Source organism: Balaenoptera physalus, assembly GCF_965194825.1.
Source record: "Balaenoptera physalus genome assembly, chromosome: 2".
In the NCBI taxonomy this organism is placed as follows: Eukaryota; Metazoa; Chordata; class Mammalia; order Artiodactyla; family Balaenopteridae; genus Balaenoptera; species Balaenoptera physalus.
The window spans coordinates 110,468,410-110,484,498 of NC_138883.1; the positions used below are offsets into that span (position 1 = coordinate 110,468,410).

At 48.9% G+C, this 16,089-nt stretch overlaps 1 protein-coding gene and 1 long non-coding RNA gene across 3 annotated transcripts in view; both read left to right on the plus strand.

Moving 5' to 3' along the window:
• Positions 1-16,089, plus strand: part of LOC309654381 — a 198,033-nt gene that overhangs the window by 123,637 nt on the left and 58,307 nt on the right. The window lies entirely within an intron of this gene.
• SLC24A1 (solute carrier family 24 member 1) overlaps positions 1-16,089 on the plus strand; it is a 37,641-nt gene that overhangs the window by 19,446 nt on the left and 2,106 nt on the right. Inside the window, exons 6-11 of one of the 2 annotated variants that reach the window (XM_082445486.1) lie at positions 5,061-5,114; positions 6,781-6,889; positions 11,142-11,228; positions 12,316-12,407; positions 14,384-14,908; positions 15,645-15,734. In XM_082445486.1, coding sequence (XP_082301612.1) covers positions 5,061-5,114; positions 6,781-6,889; positions 11,142-11,228; positions 12,316-12,407; positions 14,384-14,908; positions 15,645-15,734 — 957 coding nt within the window. The remainder of the gene's footprint in view (positions 1-5,060; positions 5,115-6,780; positions 6,890-11,141; positions 11,229-12,315; positions 12,408-14,383; positions 14,909-15,644; positions 15,735-16,089) is intronic. The other variant, XM_082445487.1, reaches the window with a different exon arrangement.

The following is a 16,089-nucleotide window of genomic DNA, read 5'->3' on the forward strand; positions in this document are numbered from 1 at the left end:
TAACATATTTCTGAGTATGAAAAGTGCTGTGAAGGAAATAGTGTATGTGATGGAGAGTGACTGTAGGTAGTGGGCCCCCTTTAGCGAGGGAGAGCAGGGGAGTCCTCCTGGAGGAGGAGAAGTTCAGGTAGACAGTCCAAGTAGAGTTCCATGAGAATTCTTCTGGAATTCTTCCCCATGCTCCATAGGGGAAGAAGAGGAAACAGCATTTGCAAAGACTCAGAGCAGGGAAGGACCTTGGTGCACTAGAGGAAAGAACTGGAGGCCAGTATAGTGAGTAAGGGGAGAGTGGTACAGTATAACACTAGAGACGGGGATGAGAGCTGCTTCATCAGAGCCTTGTGGATTAGATACGGAGTTTGGATTTTATTTGAAGTTCAATGGGAAATGATGTAATGAGGAGTCATAGTTAACTGCTGTGTACAAAATGTACACTCCCTAACTGCTGTGTACAAAATGAATGGTAGGTGTGCAAGGGTGGAAGTAGGGAGTCCAGTTAGGAGGCTGTTGTGGGCATCCAGCGTGTGTGCACGTGTGTGTGTGTGTGTGTGTGTGTGTGTATCTTTGAGAGATATTTTGAAGACAGAATCGTCTGGATTTGGTGATGGTGTGGATGTGGAGGGTGAGTGGAAGTCAAGGTTTTTCGCTTGAGCAGCAGGGTGGATGGTGGCGCCATCTAGTGAGAAAAGGAAGACCACAGGAAGAACAGGTTTAGGAAGACTCAAAAGTTCCCGCTCTGGAATGGTGAGTTTGAGTGTTTATGTCACCTCCAAGTGGATATGTCTACGAGACAGTTGTACAAATGGGCTTAAAGCTTATGAACAAGGTCAGGGCTGGAAATAGAGATTTGTGAATCGCCAACAAATGTATGGTTATTAAAATCAAGGACCAGCTGATGCTACTCTGAAAGAGAGAGAGAGATTAGGATTAAGCCCCAAAAACTCTGATGTTCATTCATTTGGCAAACATTTATGGAATCTCTTTGTATGAAACCTGTGTAGGGTCTGGAGATACAGTGAGAATTAAGGCAGCCCTCAAGGGGCTCAACCTAGCAGAGGAGCAGGAGTTGATCCAGGTTTTGTGGGGTCTGACACTCTTTAAGAAAAGGAATATAAAACTATTGCTACAAAATTAAATATGAGGCCTCAGAAAGGGTTTGTGAGGGGAGAGATGGGCCCTGAAGTTTAAGCTTCATCAGCTCTGTGGTAAATCCCCCTTAGTGGGGAAGACAGAAAAGTAAAAGTAATATTTACCATATCATGTGTAGTGATATAGGTAAGTGCTGAGGGATTTAGCACTGCCGAGAGTGGACATCTCAACAAAAGTTAGGGAAGGCTTCCTAGGGGAGGTGATGCTTAGCTGAATCTTGAAGGACAAGCAGGGGTTGGCTGACTGAAGAAGGGATAGGAGTCTCCTAGGCATGTGTAAAGGCCAGGGGAATGAGAGAGGGTGATGAGACTATAGCTGCACTGTCCAGTATGGGAGCCACTAGCTACATGTAGCTACTGAGCTCTTGAAATGGGGCTAGTCTGAATTGAGATGTGCTGTAAGTATGAAATATACATTGGGTTTCAAAGGGTTAGTATGAGAAAAAAGGTAGAATAGCTCATTGATATTTTTATATTAATTACATGTTGAATTATAATTCTAATATATTGGGTTAAATAAAGTACATTATTAAAATTAATTTCACCTGTTTCTTTTACTGTTTAAAAATGTGGCTACTAAAAAAATTAAAATTACATGTGTGGCTTGCGTTCTATTGCTATTGGACAGCACTGAACTGGAGGTAAACGGGAGGCTGGAATATGCTCAGCTAAGGAGTGTGGACTCCCTCCTGAGGACACTGAGCCCCCAGGGTGCAGGGGAGGGACATGATGTGCTTTGCTCAGAAAATCACTCTGGCTGAAGAGTGAATGAGGAACCAGAAGAGGAACAGTCCAGGAGTCAGGAGGCTGTTGCAGGATTGTAGGCAGGAGAATAGAGAAATGAGGCCAAATTTGAGGACTTTCAGGAACTAGATCTGACAGTTAGTTGTAGATGAGCTGTGAGGCAGCGAGGAGGAATTTGGGTAGACTTTTGGGTTTCCAGCCTAGACAGGTGAGTGGCTCAGGGTGCCAGACTGTATTCAGTGAAGGTAGGACTCAACCAGGGATTCAGTAAATCTTTGTTGAATGAATGTTTAAAAAAACACACAGACCAGAATGTGCAGTTCAGGAACTGTGTCATGGGTGGTCTAGAAAGGGAGAGGTCAATGATTAACTGCTACATCCGTGGGAGATAGGAATTGGAGGTCAGGAGGACAAGCCCCCTGAAGGGTCGCTCTGTTCGCCACCACAGGTTCCCGTGAACGGCTGGCTGCAAGGGATCCTGTTGCTCATCCTCATCAAGATGCATCACAGGTGTTGGGGGTTTGGCTGGCATGAAGACATCTTCTTTGGTTTTCTTAGCCCTCTGGTTAATTTTCATGAGGAGAGGGAGAAGGTGGGGATGGTGGGGCTGAAGAAAGAGGAGGATGATTGGTGTAGTGTGAGAGGTGGATGTGGGAATGTGTTTGTAATAAGGGCATACTCTGAAAGCACCTACTTGCTGGTACCGCTACCCATATATGGACCCATCAGTCCCACTCAAATGTAGACAAACATTTATATCCATTTACCTGAAATGTCAATAATATGAAACAGAGCCACTAGGAAATATAAATTTGACTTCATTTCCTTATTTATGCTTGGGAAAAGAAATGTGATTTAGTAAAAACAACAACAAAAACAATCCTCTGAGTAGAGATTAGGAGGTCGGGGGTTCTGTCACTATTGTTGTGAGTGTGGGAAAGTCACAGAATCTTTCTACATCTCAGTTTTGTCATCTGCCAGAATAGCAATAATAATACTAGCCTTGTCTGTTTCATAGAATTAGTAATATGGAATGAGAAAATGCATGTGAAGGGCTTCAGAAAGTTAGAAGTGCATACGGAGGGTAGAAGATGTTGATATGTACAATGAACAGTGAACCCGTAGAGAATTATTTTGATTTAAATAAATCTGAATGGAAGAGAAATCATTAGGCATGTGCTTCGTGGGGCAAAAGTCAGTCTCTCCTGCCCTTTTGTGGACAGAACCAGCCATCCCAAAGGGTAGCCTGGCCTCTCGTATTTCTAGGAACTCATTGGGTGAGAGTTGGATGTGATAAATAGTGAGGTGGCTGGGCCAGTGGGGTTTGGTGCTGTAGCCTCCAATATCCCAGAATTGTGAAAGAGGGGGTTTGTCCAGAAAATCCACAGTGCCCCCTTCATATTCAGATTGGTTATTTCTGCTTTGTTTCATTCATTTGTATGTTCATCCATTTGTTCATTCATTCAACAATGTGTATCCAAGCATTCAAACCTCCCCCATCCTTCAAAGATTATCCAGACTTCATCTACTTTCAGAAGGCTTCCGTGTCCATCCCAGCACAGCACCTTAATCTGTGCCTCTCATTTCTTCAGGCACATTCTGCTTTGTCATGTGTTCGTGTTATCACTGGTCTCAATTCCTTTCTGTAAGTAGAATCCATGCCCTAAACATCTTTGTATCCCTACAGCACTAGCATAGTGCCCAGTAAACAGCAGGTGCTCAGAAATTAAGAACTGAATGAATGAACAAATTGGGCGGATGGATGGGTGGGTGGCCCTGAATCAGGCAGTATTCTCTGTATTTTCTGATCAGGCAGAGATGGGAGTGTAGCAAGTCCAGTTCTACTTCTGGCCGTGGAGGTTGGTGAGGTGGGGGAGGCAGTGGAAGGTGAAGACAATTACTGGGGGCAGCCATTGGTGACCCTGCTGTCTGAAGATGGCGCTAGAGGTCACTTGGCGTATCAACTCGTTGAGCTCTCCTTAACCGAGCACCTGCTGTGTACAAGACACTATGCCACAGGTTAGGGGAACAGAGATAACTATATCATAGTTCAAAAAGACGTGAAGTCTAGCCGGGTAGACAACTAATATGTGTGAACAACGATGATTTCTTTAAAAGTTCGGATGGTGTTACGAGATAGTAAATGCAAAGTGGCAAGCTGGTGGTTCAGAGAGTAAATACTGTGGGCGTAATGATTCTTCATCTTGGACCTTCTAGGTCTGTCCCCTTCCCCAGCTGGCTACCCTACAGCTTCCCCAGGACACTAGCAAGCACTTACTCGATTATAGAGCCAGATTTTTGGTATCACAAAATGTGTCCACTGTTGTTATACAGCTTTTGAGGAGAGAGGTATTGTAGAGAGCTGGAGTGAGGGCTGGGCTGGGGGTGAAAGGGGCCATTTGGGAAAGTGTTATGTAAGAATTCACCCTGAATTTTCTGAAAAATTGGTAGGCATAGAGGGATGGAGAAGGCATTTTAGGCAGAGGGGAAAGGCATGAACAAGGGACTACGAATTGGAATAGGTTAGGTATATGCAGGAGACTGTTCATTCATTCATTCATTCAACCAGCGTTTTCTGAACCCTTACTAAGTGCCAGGCAGTGTTCTCATGCTTGACATACAAGCATGTGTCATGAATGAAATAGTCTGCCTTCAAGATGCTAGTGGGACAGTCAGTTTACTTGGGTTTGCCAACATACAAATAACATACAAATAGATTGGGGAAAGTGCTATGAAGGAAAAGGAGTCAATAAAAGAGAATTAGCCGGGCACCTTAGCTTCCCAGAGGAAGGTGACATGTAAGTGGAGACCTGAAACATGGGGAGTGGAGGAAAGAGGGTTCCAAACAGAGGAGGAGGGACCGTGTGATGAGGGTTTCGAGGTGGGTAAAGAGGATGGTGCATTTGAGGGACTGATAGACAGCTGTAGCTGGTGTTACTGGACCTCAATGAGTGGACACATTTGACTGGGAATACTGCATGCAGGCTGAAGCCAGACTGTGGAAGGCCAGGCTGGGGCTGGTGGACATGTTAAAACATTTTCTGAGGCCAGGTTATCTCTGGGTGTGTTTCTGTGTTCCCACATGAGGGCTCCCTGGAGAGAGAGGGAAGTAGGGAGGAAGGGTGAGGGTCTCTGTGAACATCTTGTGATTCCTGTCCCTATTTGCAGCTGGGCGATGGGACAGTTGTGGTGGATGAGCAGCAGGATAACAAGAAGCTGAAGGTGGGTGCCGTGCGGAGTCTGCCCAGTGGGGATACTGCAGGGTTTCAGAGGACAGCCACAGACCCAGGGCGCTGTGGCCCTGATGCTGGGGATCCTGGGCTGGGCTCGGACCTGGGAAGCTCCTGGGAACGCTGCCAGGGTGAGCCAGGGAAGGAGCCAGAGGGACTGTCACCTCCAGGTGGCCTTGGAGGAGGTGCTAGCTTGGGAGCTAAGTCCAGAATGTCACTGCTCACTGCCTGTGTGAGCTTGGGCCTCGGATTCTGCATCAGTAAAATGACTGGACTAGATGAACTCAAGTCCCACTTTGTAGACCCAACACTCTATGATTGATCTAAAAGCCTAATTACCTGCGGCTTTGGAATGCCCCAGAACTAAGAGAAACATACGAGGGGTGGGGCGGGGGGATCTGAGGTTTCTGAAAAACTGTGTCTTAGCTGCCTTTGGCCTGTGGGCCTTTGGGAAGAAGTGGGGACCTTAGAGAGAAGAGGCCAGGGTCTGAATGAAACCTCCCCCATCCTATGAAAATCCCTAGGCCTGTTGTGAAGTATTGTGTTACCATAGCCACTAGATGGCAGAAGAGTTCAGATCCAGAGGGTTGGTTGGTGGGGAGGGAGGGACCAAGCAAGCAGTTTGTCTGACTTTGGATGTTCCTTGTAAGTCAGATGATGTTTCTATGTGTGTTGCTATTGTAATTAAAAAAAAAAAAATTCAACTGAGTAAGTTTAAAGATCAAATCGGCTTTATTCAACGATTCATGAATTGCCCAGCATCCCATCTAGCAAATAGAAAGGAGTTCCAGGTTGTTCCAGACAAGGTCACCTTCCTTTGGGGGACAGCAGGGGTCTATCGGGTAGATTACCTCACTAGTGTGCTAACCAGTTAATTCCAGACTGACTGGTTAAGAGTCCATTCCCGGGAGGGGGCTGAAACTGCAGTTAGGTATTTTATGTTTCGGTTTGGTGATGCGGGCAGAGCACAAGTGACTCCATTTTGGACCTGTTGTCTCTTTTTTAGCACTGTGAATGAATGTGTGTCACATCCGTGTGTCTGCACATACAGATGTGTGTATGTGTGTGCCTGTGAAGGTCTCTTGAGCATGTGGGTAGAAAAGAAACGGCTGGAATCAGAAGACCTGGGTGCTAGTCTTGACTCCTTCATTTACGACCTTGGATAAGCCACTCAGCCTTGTTGAGTTTTCATTTCTTTTTCTGTAGGTGGGGATCAAAACCTTGCTTACGTCTGGGGGTGGGGCAGTGATAAAGCACCAAGACGCTCTTTGTGGACTGTAAGGGGCTGTGCCCATGCACCGTGGGGCTGTCTGTGAGGTGTATGGGTGAGAGTGTTTCTTTGAGGATGCACTTGCAGGGATGGATAAACCCTCGGTAATGTGGTGTCCTTAATACACGTTGTCTGCTCCCTGTCAAAGAGCTTAGGGAATGACTTGGTATGTAGAATTAGCCAGTCATGGAAGAGTTGAGGGGAGGCTGAGAAAGAAAGCACTGTAACTGTCCTGTTGAGGTGAAGGAAGAGGGGGTGCCAGGATAAGGCTCCTGTGCTTCTGGCCTGATCTTTATAGGAGGGAGGAGGGTTAGTGAGGCCCCCGTGCGGCTCCTCCCCTGGCTCGGGCAGAGGCCCGCTGAGGCCTGCGCGGCTCTCTCCTGCTTAGCTCGCGTCCGTGCTGACCCAAGGGAGCAGCTCGGCCTCTCTGCACAACAGCACCATCCGCAGCACCACCTACCAGCTCATACTCCGCAGCCTGGACGCTCTGGGGGAAGGTAAGCAAGGTCTGCCCAGACCTGCGTGGTCTCCCCGTCCACTCCTTCCCTCCTGCAGCTGAACAAGAACTGGGACTTGCAAAACTGAGAGGCAGCAGGTGGAGTGAGGGTGGGAGTGGGAAGAGAGTTAGCAGAGGAGAGAGGGTGGTAGAGGCAGGCAGTCTGGGAAGACCCACCAGGAGAGGGCCCCGAGGAGCTAAGGTCCTTAGGTATCCACACCCCGCTACCTCCCTGTCTCCGTGTCCCTCCTGTAAAATGAAAGGGTTCATCTGCAGTGAGTGAGGCCATGAGTGTCGTGTGCCCTGCACTTGTCTATGTTGGGGCTGCCTCCGTGACTTCCCTGCAGAGCCCACCGCCATGAGTCAGCCCCAGTGTCCCACAGAGTCTCCAGCAAGATAGTGTGGCCAGGGCTGCTTCTGGGGGCATCACCTGCGGGGCCCCACAGCTGGAAGCTCTGAATGGTGCCTCCCTTGGCTCTGTATTCAGCTCCAGAGTCCTAGGAAGCCTGCTGACCCCTCCCCCAGCCAGGTATCCCAAAGGACACCCTGGGGGCCACCAGGACCACTTCTGGGAGTGGTGAGGGTCCGAAGTGTAGTGGGAGCTGATGCCCAAGTTGACAAATGATGGAGGCAGCTGAGATCCTCACCACCCACTTTACCGAGCCCTGCCTTCTGCCCCGCTTCCCCAGAGAGCTACCTCCAACAGGCTTCGCAGGCCCCTAAAGGGCATCCTCAGGTACGCTTCTCTTCTCCTTGGGCACCTCTGTCTCTGGGACACTGGTGCAGAACTGGAGCGCCAGCATGAGGCCCATCAAGGAAATGTTGGCCTTTGGGCGGAAGCCAAGGAGTTGGAGTGCAGCTGGGCAGGAGGCTGAGGACTGAGCCGCATATGACACCAGAGACTGACCCATGAGCCCCAGGGACAAATTTTAGGGACCTCAGAATTTCTCAGGCCCTGAAGCATCTTCTTCACATATGATATTGGGTTGTTGGTTGTTTAAAACAAGCATATGGTCAAAGACGAGGTGATCAAACCTTCCCTAGAAAATCCTCACGAGGAGCTTCCGCAGACATTGGGAGAGGCCACCCCCCTGTCAGCTCCAGAAAAACAGTACCCCTGGGGTTTCAAGAGTGGAGTCTGCAGCACTGGGCAGCCTGTGGGTGATCAATGCTGGGGGCATATCTGGCCTGGGCACAGTGAAGGAAGCTATATCCCTGGGTTAGGCCTGGCCCTCCTCGTGGAATCACTGACTCAGCAAAGTCCTAAAGATAAAGACCTCCTGGACGGGACTGCAGGGCCCCCTGCCTGGGCCACTTCCATGACCAGCAGCCATCTGCTGGCTTACTTGTCCTAACAGGATTATGTGATGTCCAGGCCGTGTCCAGGCCAGGCCGAGGTCAGAGGAGATTGATACTAAGGAGATGATCCGGCCGCGCTGAGAGTTGAGGGGCCATGTGAGGAAACAAGCGCTGGGGGAGCCAGTGGCAATCATCCCCAGAAGACAAGCACGCTTGGTACCCTGTGTGGGTGTGCGGCGGGTATGGAATGGCCCTCTCAGGGAATGATTGCTTATGTGCCTGGGATGCAGTCCCGCTCAGAGAAGCTGGCCCTGATCCTGCACCCTGAGATTCCATCCAGGAAGGGCTGGGATCACGCAGGGCTGGGATGAAGGCCTTTGTTCCCAACACTTTGCAGATACATGTTTGTGTTTCCGTATGCTCTTTCCAGATGGCTATCCAGATGTTTCCACCCTTTCCAAGCAATGAACTCTGTCCACAGAGCTGATCCATGGTCTGAACTCTTACCCTGGGTAGGGGCTTTACCTCTCTAGAATCCCATGCTTCTTCTGGTGATTTCACTCACACATGTGCGTGTGTCTATGAGAGAGACAAAGAAAGAGACAGAGATAGAGAGAAACAGAGAGGCCCTTCAGCGGACCTGCTTTCCTCGGTGGCATGGGAAATGAGAGGTTAGGGCGTATGATGAGGAAGGAGAAGGAAAGAGGGGAACTTGGTTTTCTTGCCAGCTCCTCCAGCCAGCAGTCAGCAGGTATTCTCAGCACCAGGACTGGAACCAGGGGAGCCCTTCGAAAAGCTATGTGTTGTTCAACAGAAGACTGCAGTGTTTGATCAGTGCCAAGGGGGCACTGGAGCGGTCTGCATGAGGTAGGCAGTGGAGTGCCCACCACCTGACATCTCAGTTCTGACGGGACCCGCTGAGCAGGCCCACCAGGACACTTCGAGGGACCACACTTGCCAGAGTGATGGCTCTGCAGGATGGAGCCTATTGCCAGAGGCAGCTGCAGCTCAACCAGCCTGATTGTTTAGGAGACAGGTTGAGAGAAGGAAACTCCAGACCTGCTTTTGTGTCCTGCCCATCCTGTGGACTCAGGCAGAGTTTGATTCCCAAACCTTCACAGTTTGCCTGTATTATGGACTAGAGGATCTTCAGGGTCCCTTCTAACTCAAACCCTCTGGAATGCTGGGCCTCAGCAGTGCAGAGTTGCCTCCTGGGTGGAACAGCTGCTCTCAAGTACTATCGTCAACTCATCATTGTTGTCATAGCTAAAACTTGCGTAGTATTTTCTAGGTGCCAGGCACTGGCTTAAGCACATTCATATATAAATTCATTTATTCCTTCAACAACTCTGTAAGATTTTTTTTTTTTTTGGGGGGCTGTGTTGGGTCTTCGTTGCTACATGCGGGCTTTCTCTAGTTGCGGCGAGCGGGGACTACTCTTCATTGCGGTGCGCGGGCTTCTCATTGCGGTGGCTTCTCTTGTTGTGGAGCACGGGCTCTAGGCACGTGGGCTTCAGTAGTTGCAGCACACGGGCTCAGTAGTTGTGGCTCACGGGTTCTAGAGTGCAGGCTCAGTAGTTGTGGCACACGGGCTTAGTTGCTCCACGGCATGTGGGATCTTCCCGGACCAGGGCTCGAACCCGTGTCCCCTGCATTGGCAGGCGGATTCTTAACCACTGTGCCACCAGGGAAGTCACTCTGTAAGATTTTATAGGTGAAGAATCTAAGGTACAGAGGGTCACCCAGCTGGATCCATGGCTAGCAAGTGGCAGAACTAGGATTCAAACCCAGGCATCTGGCTCCAGAATCCACGCTAACTTAGCAATATTTAATTGCAGCAGTTAAAGTATTTATTTATTTTGTCTCATGGACTCCCACATCAGTGCTCTATCATATTACTGCCTTTTTAGAGAGGGGACACTGAGGCGTAGAGAGGGTACACAGGCTTCCCAAGGTCACCCAGCACTCACAGGGCAGAGCCAGCCTGGAACCCAGAATAGACCCCATGGCTCCACTTTGCTCTTACCCTTACGGACTGCATCGTCCTCACCCTCACGGACTACACAGCTGTGAGGAGGACCCTCGTGAGCCCCTGCACTTCAGTCTTTGTGCCTCTCAGCTTGAAATTACACATGTACAGCACTTTGCATGTTGCCTGGAACATAGTCATATTGAAAGAGAGTTGACTTCCCCATTTCTCTTTTCTGGAAATCAGGGCAGCACTATTCTGTGCACGATGCTCTGTGGACTGCCAGCAAGGCACAGAGTGTATACAGGGATCTGGAAGGAGACTCTGCTTGGGCTGCAGGTGTCTGGAGTCCAAAGGAGAGTGGCAGGGAACTTGGTGATCAGCTGTTGCCCCTTTCCCACTGGAGAGGGGAGGCTCATGAACATGGCCACCAGTAGTTCCCCTGGAGCCATAGCAAAGCTTCTAGTAAATTCATAGAAATTAAGCTGCAAAGGACCTTACAGACAATCTAGTCCAAGGATGGCAAAAATATCTCCCTGCCATTATTTCTTCATTCCCTGCCCATTGCAGACATCAGCAATGAATCATGTTACTCTCCTACCAAGCTTGGACCAGAATTCTCAGTTCAGCACTCAAGCAGCCGTCACTTGAGTTCATAAAGGAAATAAATCCTATTTGTTGCCCCCAAATAAAATAAACCATGTCATTTTATCGGAAGTAGGCCTAGAGAGGGGAAGTGACTAGCCTGAGTGACCAACCTAAGGTCATAGCCAGTTAGTGACAATGTAGGGAATTTAAGGCAAAAGTTTGGGAATTGGGCACCATGAACAAGCCTAGGAGGACCAGAATCCAGATGTTGCAACTTCCAGGCCAGCCTCTTTCCACCTACTTCAGCTGCTCTGACTGTCAGCTGACCAACCTAACTGAATGGTGTAGCAGGGATACTGTGGTCTTGGATAAGATGTGTTTCCTTTCTCATTCACAGCCCGGCCCTCCAAGGACAAGGAGGAGGAGAGCTTGAATCAGGAGGCCAAAGCCAAGCCTCAGGCCAAAGCAGAGAGCAAACCAGAAGGTGAGAGGATGGTGAGACCAGTGGGTTTTCTCCTGCCACCTTCCTCCCTCCTGTCAGCCAGGGACTGGGCGTGCCTCCTGGCCTCGCTGAGCCAGTCAGCTGGAGCGATGAGCTGGTGCTCCCCTCCTCCCGCTGCCCTCCGGCCTCCTCCTTCCAGGGTGCTCCCCTCCTGGCGTGGCTGCAGGCCCGGGGGTGGCCCCGTACGGCTCCCTCTGCACTCTCCTCACGTGGGGTAGGCAAGGCCTGGCAGGGGTTGTTGAACTTCTATTTCTTTTTTGCTAAATCTCGTCCCAAATGAGATTCTATTGGACTCTATTTCTTCTTCCTGTCACTTCTACACAGTGCTGCTAGGGAACTGGTCTGAGACCAGTAACCCCAGTGAGGGAGGACCATCAGGGGTCTGGTGATGAAAACATCCAGCATCCGTGTAGCAGCTGGGACGCGGTAGTGAGACAGCTACTGCCCTGTGGGCTCTGCACAGCACACCAGGCCTGCCTGATCCACCCAGCAGCTTCGGAGGGAGGGAGGTAGAGCAGCGGTCATTGTTCCCATTCTATAGACAAGGAAACTGAGGCTCAGAGAGGTCAAGTGACTTGCCCAAAGATATATAGCCAAGAAGTGAGAGAGCCTGTACCTAAACCTAGATCTCCAGACTTTCCAGTTCTCCCTCTCCTGCAGTCCTATTCCAAGACTCCCTAGCTGCTGCCTTTGAAATCATCGGGCTCCTCTCCATGCAGTTGGTAGGGGGAAGGGTCAGGCGCTGAGAGCTGGGGCTTTGCCCTCTCTTTTAAGCTGTTCACAGTAACCTTGGCTACATTGCCAGGATGGAAATGTCTGAATACAGGGAGAGCAAGGAGAGCCACTTCCCAGCTGTCCTCTCATCTGCAGACATCTCTGTGGACAGGACAGTAACAATTCACATCACATCATTTTCCTTTTCCTGTTAACAAGAAATTCCCCAAACAAACCTTCTGTGACCCTGAAGTGGACAAGTCCAGTAGCCCTGTAGCCACTCACACCAGTCTCTGCCAGCTGCCCTCAGGACCTGGCACACTCTTCTGACCTATCCCATGTTTATCCTTTAAAGAGGAGGAGCCAGCCAAGCTCCCTGAGGTCACGGTCACACCAGCCCCTGCTCCAGACGTCAAGGGAGATCAGGAGGAAGATCCTGGCAGTCAGGTAGGCACAAGCCTCTTCCCAGGTGGTGGAATTTGAGAGGCCCAGGGAAGGATTTGCCAACCAAAAATCAGTCCTTCCTGAAGATTGGAAATGCTATTTGAGGTTCATTCCTCTGGGGTAAGCATTGCCCTTTCTTTGAAGATCAGATACCTCATGGGGCCAGTTAATTCACTAATACCTTAGTATGAGTAAGATAATATATATGAGAATGTGTTGCCAACCTGTGTCCAATCAGCTGTGACAGGGACAGGTGGTGTGCTTTGACTCCAGCGTGGGAGAAGGGAGCTACCCGTCAGGGACTATTAGCAGTGACATTTCTCAGAGAAAAGGGTGCAGGCTGGGCAGACACTCCTGTACCTATCAATTTAAATGACTTGTCATTTCCTCCAAGAAGCCTTCTCTCCTGATGAGGGTGGGGAAGGGAGGGCAGAAATTATTTCAGACTCAAGTCTTCTCACTCTTCATTCCCAACTGAAAGCACAGGCCTCATGGATATTAATATTTGACTTTTTCATTGGGTGCGCTGAACCCTGGTTGCGTATGAGAATAATTTGGGGAAGCTTTAAAAACTGCCCACGGCCCATTTTCAACCACTTAAGTCAGGAAATCTGGGGTGGGTCCTTGGGCATGAATGTTTTTAAATCCTCTAGGTGATTTTAATATGCAGCAGAGTTGAGAATCATTGAGCAGTGTTGGGGGTTGGCAGTGTCATGAAATTTGTTATGGATGACGTACTCCGTGAGCACACAGCCCGGGTCATTTGCTCAAGGGATTGGACCAGCATATTGTTATAGGTCATTTAGGAGCCTAATCTGAGGACCCTCAGAATCAATGGCTTTCAGAGTGAGTGGCGTCAGTCCATGGTTCCCACACACCGGTCTATAGATGCATTTATTAGAAGCACTTGTGAGCATATTAAAATAGATTCCTGGCTTCCAGTCCCAGAGATTATACTCCAGTTGGTCCGGGGGGGCAAGGAAATCTGTATTTCTAATAAGCTCTCAGGCTACCATGTTTGGGAACCAAAGATCTCATTTGGCCCTGGCATTTGCAGAGCAGGGTAGCTTGGTGGTTAAGAGGCCAAGAGTTGTATCCATATTCCAATCCCAGCTTCATCACTTACAAACTGTGTGGACCATAAGCAAGTTATTTAACTACTCTGTACCCTAGTTTCTTCATCTGTCAGATGGATTTAGTTCTGCGTATATCATAAATTAATTGACTCATGAAACATACTAAATGCTAGTTGTTATTATTATGATTATTATTATACCACTTAGCATGATGCCTGGCACATAAATACCCTTAGAAAATAGGTATCCTCCTCCTCATCATCATCATTTTACACATATAAGGTAATAGAGCAGTTGAGGAGTTTTAATGGACTCAGCAATGTGATGTAACCACCAAAAGATATCATGCCATTTTAGGCAACATTAATGGAAGCATAGTATCTAAAATAAGGGGGGTGATAATCCTGTTTGACTCTGTGAAGTGTTCTGTGTTGTTTTAGAAGCCTCCTCATGGGATATAAGCTACTAGAATGAGTTCACCAAGAAGGAGAGGAGGCTCTAGGCCATAGTATGGGGGAACCATAGAAGGACCTGGGAATCTTTAACCCAGGGAAGAGAGCTGTCTCATGGAAGAGTGTTATGTATGGCTCCCAAGAGTAAACCTATACACAGGAGGTAGAACTTTGGTATAAATACGACTTCAAACCAATCACAGTTGTCAAGATGACAGAAGCTGCTTTAGGTGGTGAGTTCTCCATCCCTAGAAATGATCAAATAAAGACCAGACCACCACTGGGTAGGAGTGTTGTGAAGGGAATTTTGCTGAATGATTGCACTAGTTTCTTCCTCATACTCAAGCTTTTAGATACATTCTAAGAAGAACAACAAAAAATGTGGGGAGAAACTGGGAAGGAAACAAGCAGGGCAGTTATTTCCCATTAATCTGTTGGCTTTGGATTGCAGGGAGATGTGGCTGAAGCTGAGAGCACAGGTGAAAGGACAGGTAATGAGGTTAAAACTCCTGGTGAAGGTGAAAATGGAGAGCAAAGTGGAGGTGAAGCTCGACCAGAAGGTGAAGGTGAAGAAAAAGGAGAGAATGAAAGTGAAGGTGACATCCAGGCAGAAAGGAAAGATGATGAAGGTGAAGGTGAAATCCAAGCAGGAGAAGATGGTGAAATGAAAGGTGATGAAGGTGAAACTGGAGAGCAGGAATTGAACGCTGAAAATCAAGATGAAGCCAAAGAAGATGAGAAAGGTATAGATGGTGAAGAGGAAGGTGATGGAGGTGAGAGTGAAGATGAAGAGGAGGAGGAGGAGGAGGAGGAGGAAGAGGAGGAGGAGGAGGAGGAGGAGGAGGAGGAGGAAGAGGAAAATGAGGAGCCTTTGTCCCTGGAATGGCCTGAGACCAGGCAGAAGCAAGCCATTTACCTCTTTCTTCTGCCCATTGTGTTCCCACTGTGGCTGACGGTGCCCGATGTCCGGAGGCTGGTGAGTTTGCCCAGCTGTCCCCAAGCTATCTGTCCCCAGGGAGGCTGTTGGGTCTCTCAGCACTCCCCCTCAAGAGGACGGAAGGGACAGGACAAACCAGCTTGACAGGGCTCAACTACAGAGAGGATCTGGGATGGAATCTGCAGCTCTAGTGGGGACCGTGCACCTAAGGGGACACACTGATGGGCTTGGGAGGCCTCAGAATGTGCTTGTTTCCATCACTATAAGCAATGTGAACTAACCCCTCCTCGAATTCTCAGTTTCTTGATTTTAATATGGGAAGGATGCCACTGCACACCCTCCATATTGCACAGGGATATTGTGAAAGCCCAGGGCGATAAGTGCTGTTTCTACCCAGTATTCCTGTTTATAAGGAAAGGTCTGACTAACGTACTCCACCCAAAGGGGAACCGTATTCTGTCTCTGGCTCCAGAGAGGGGTGGGGTGGGGAGAGGTTGCTGAAGCCAAACCAGGTACCGAGATTGGTCTGGTTCCAGGGCAAGCAGGTAACTCTCTTCAGTTTGGCAACTGCTGAACCCCCTCCTGTGTGGACTCCCCTATGGGCCACCAACCCCATCCTTCTCAAGGTCCTCACTGGAGACAGAGATGGCAGCTCAAACATCTTCACCTCCTCTCCATGACTCCTCCAGCAGATCTCTTCACTGATACTGGGGCTCCCTCAGAAGGGCCAGAGACCTTTAGCCTCTGCAACTTATTTCTCTTCCTTTTCAAACAGGAGGCTAGGAAATTTTTTGTTATCACCTTCCTGGGATCCATCATGTGGATAGCCACGTTCTCATACCTCATGGTGTGGTGGGCTCACCAGGTGAGTGTGCGGCGGGAACTAAATCCTGCATTAGCAGGTCAAAAGGACTTTTTTCCTTCAGGGTGAATTTCCGGTACCCAGGGAATAGCGAGGACCAAGTGAATTTGTAGTTTATACATTGTAAAGGCTAAAAAGTAGACTTTATATTCCAGGGAATGTAGTGCTTTTCAGGTGTGGCTCTTCTGTCTCGTAGCATGACAGAAGGCCCTTCACAACCTGATCTAGTTGACCATTCCTTCTTAGCATTATTCCCTGCTTCCTCTGTTCTGTATCCCACACTTCTCTCTACCTGGTGAAATCATAACACACTCGTGAGAGCAAGCTCAGTTTTGCCTCCTTTCTGGCATTTAATCAG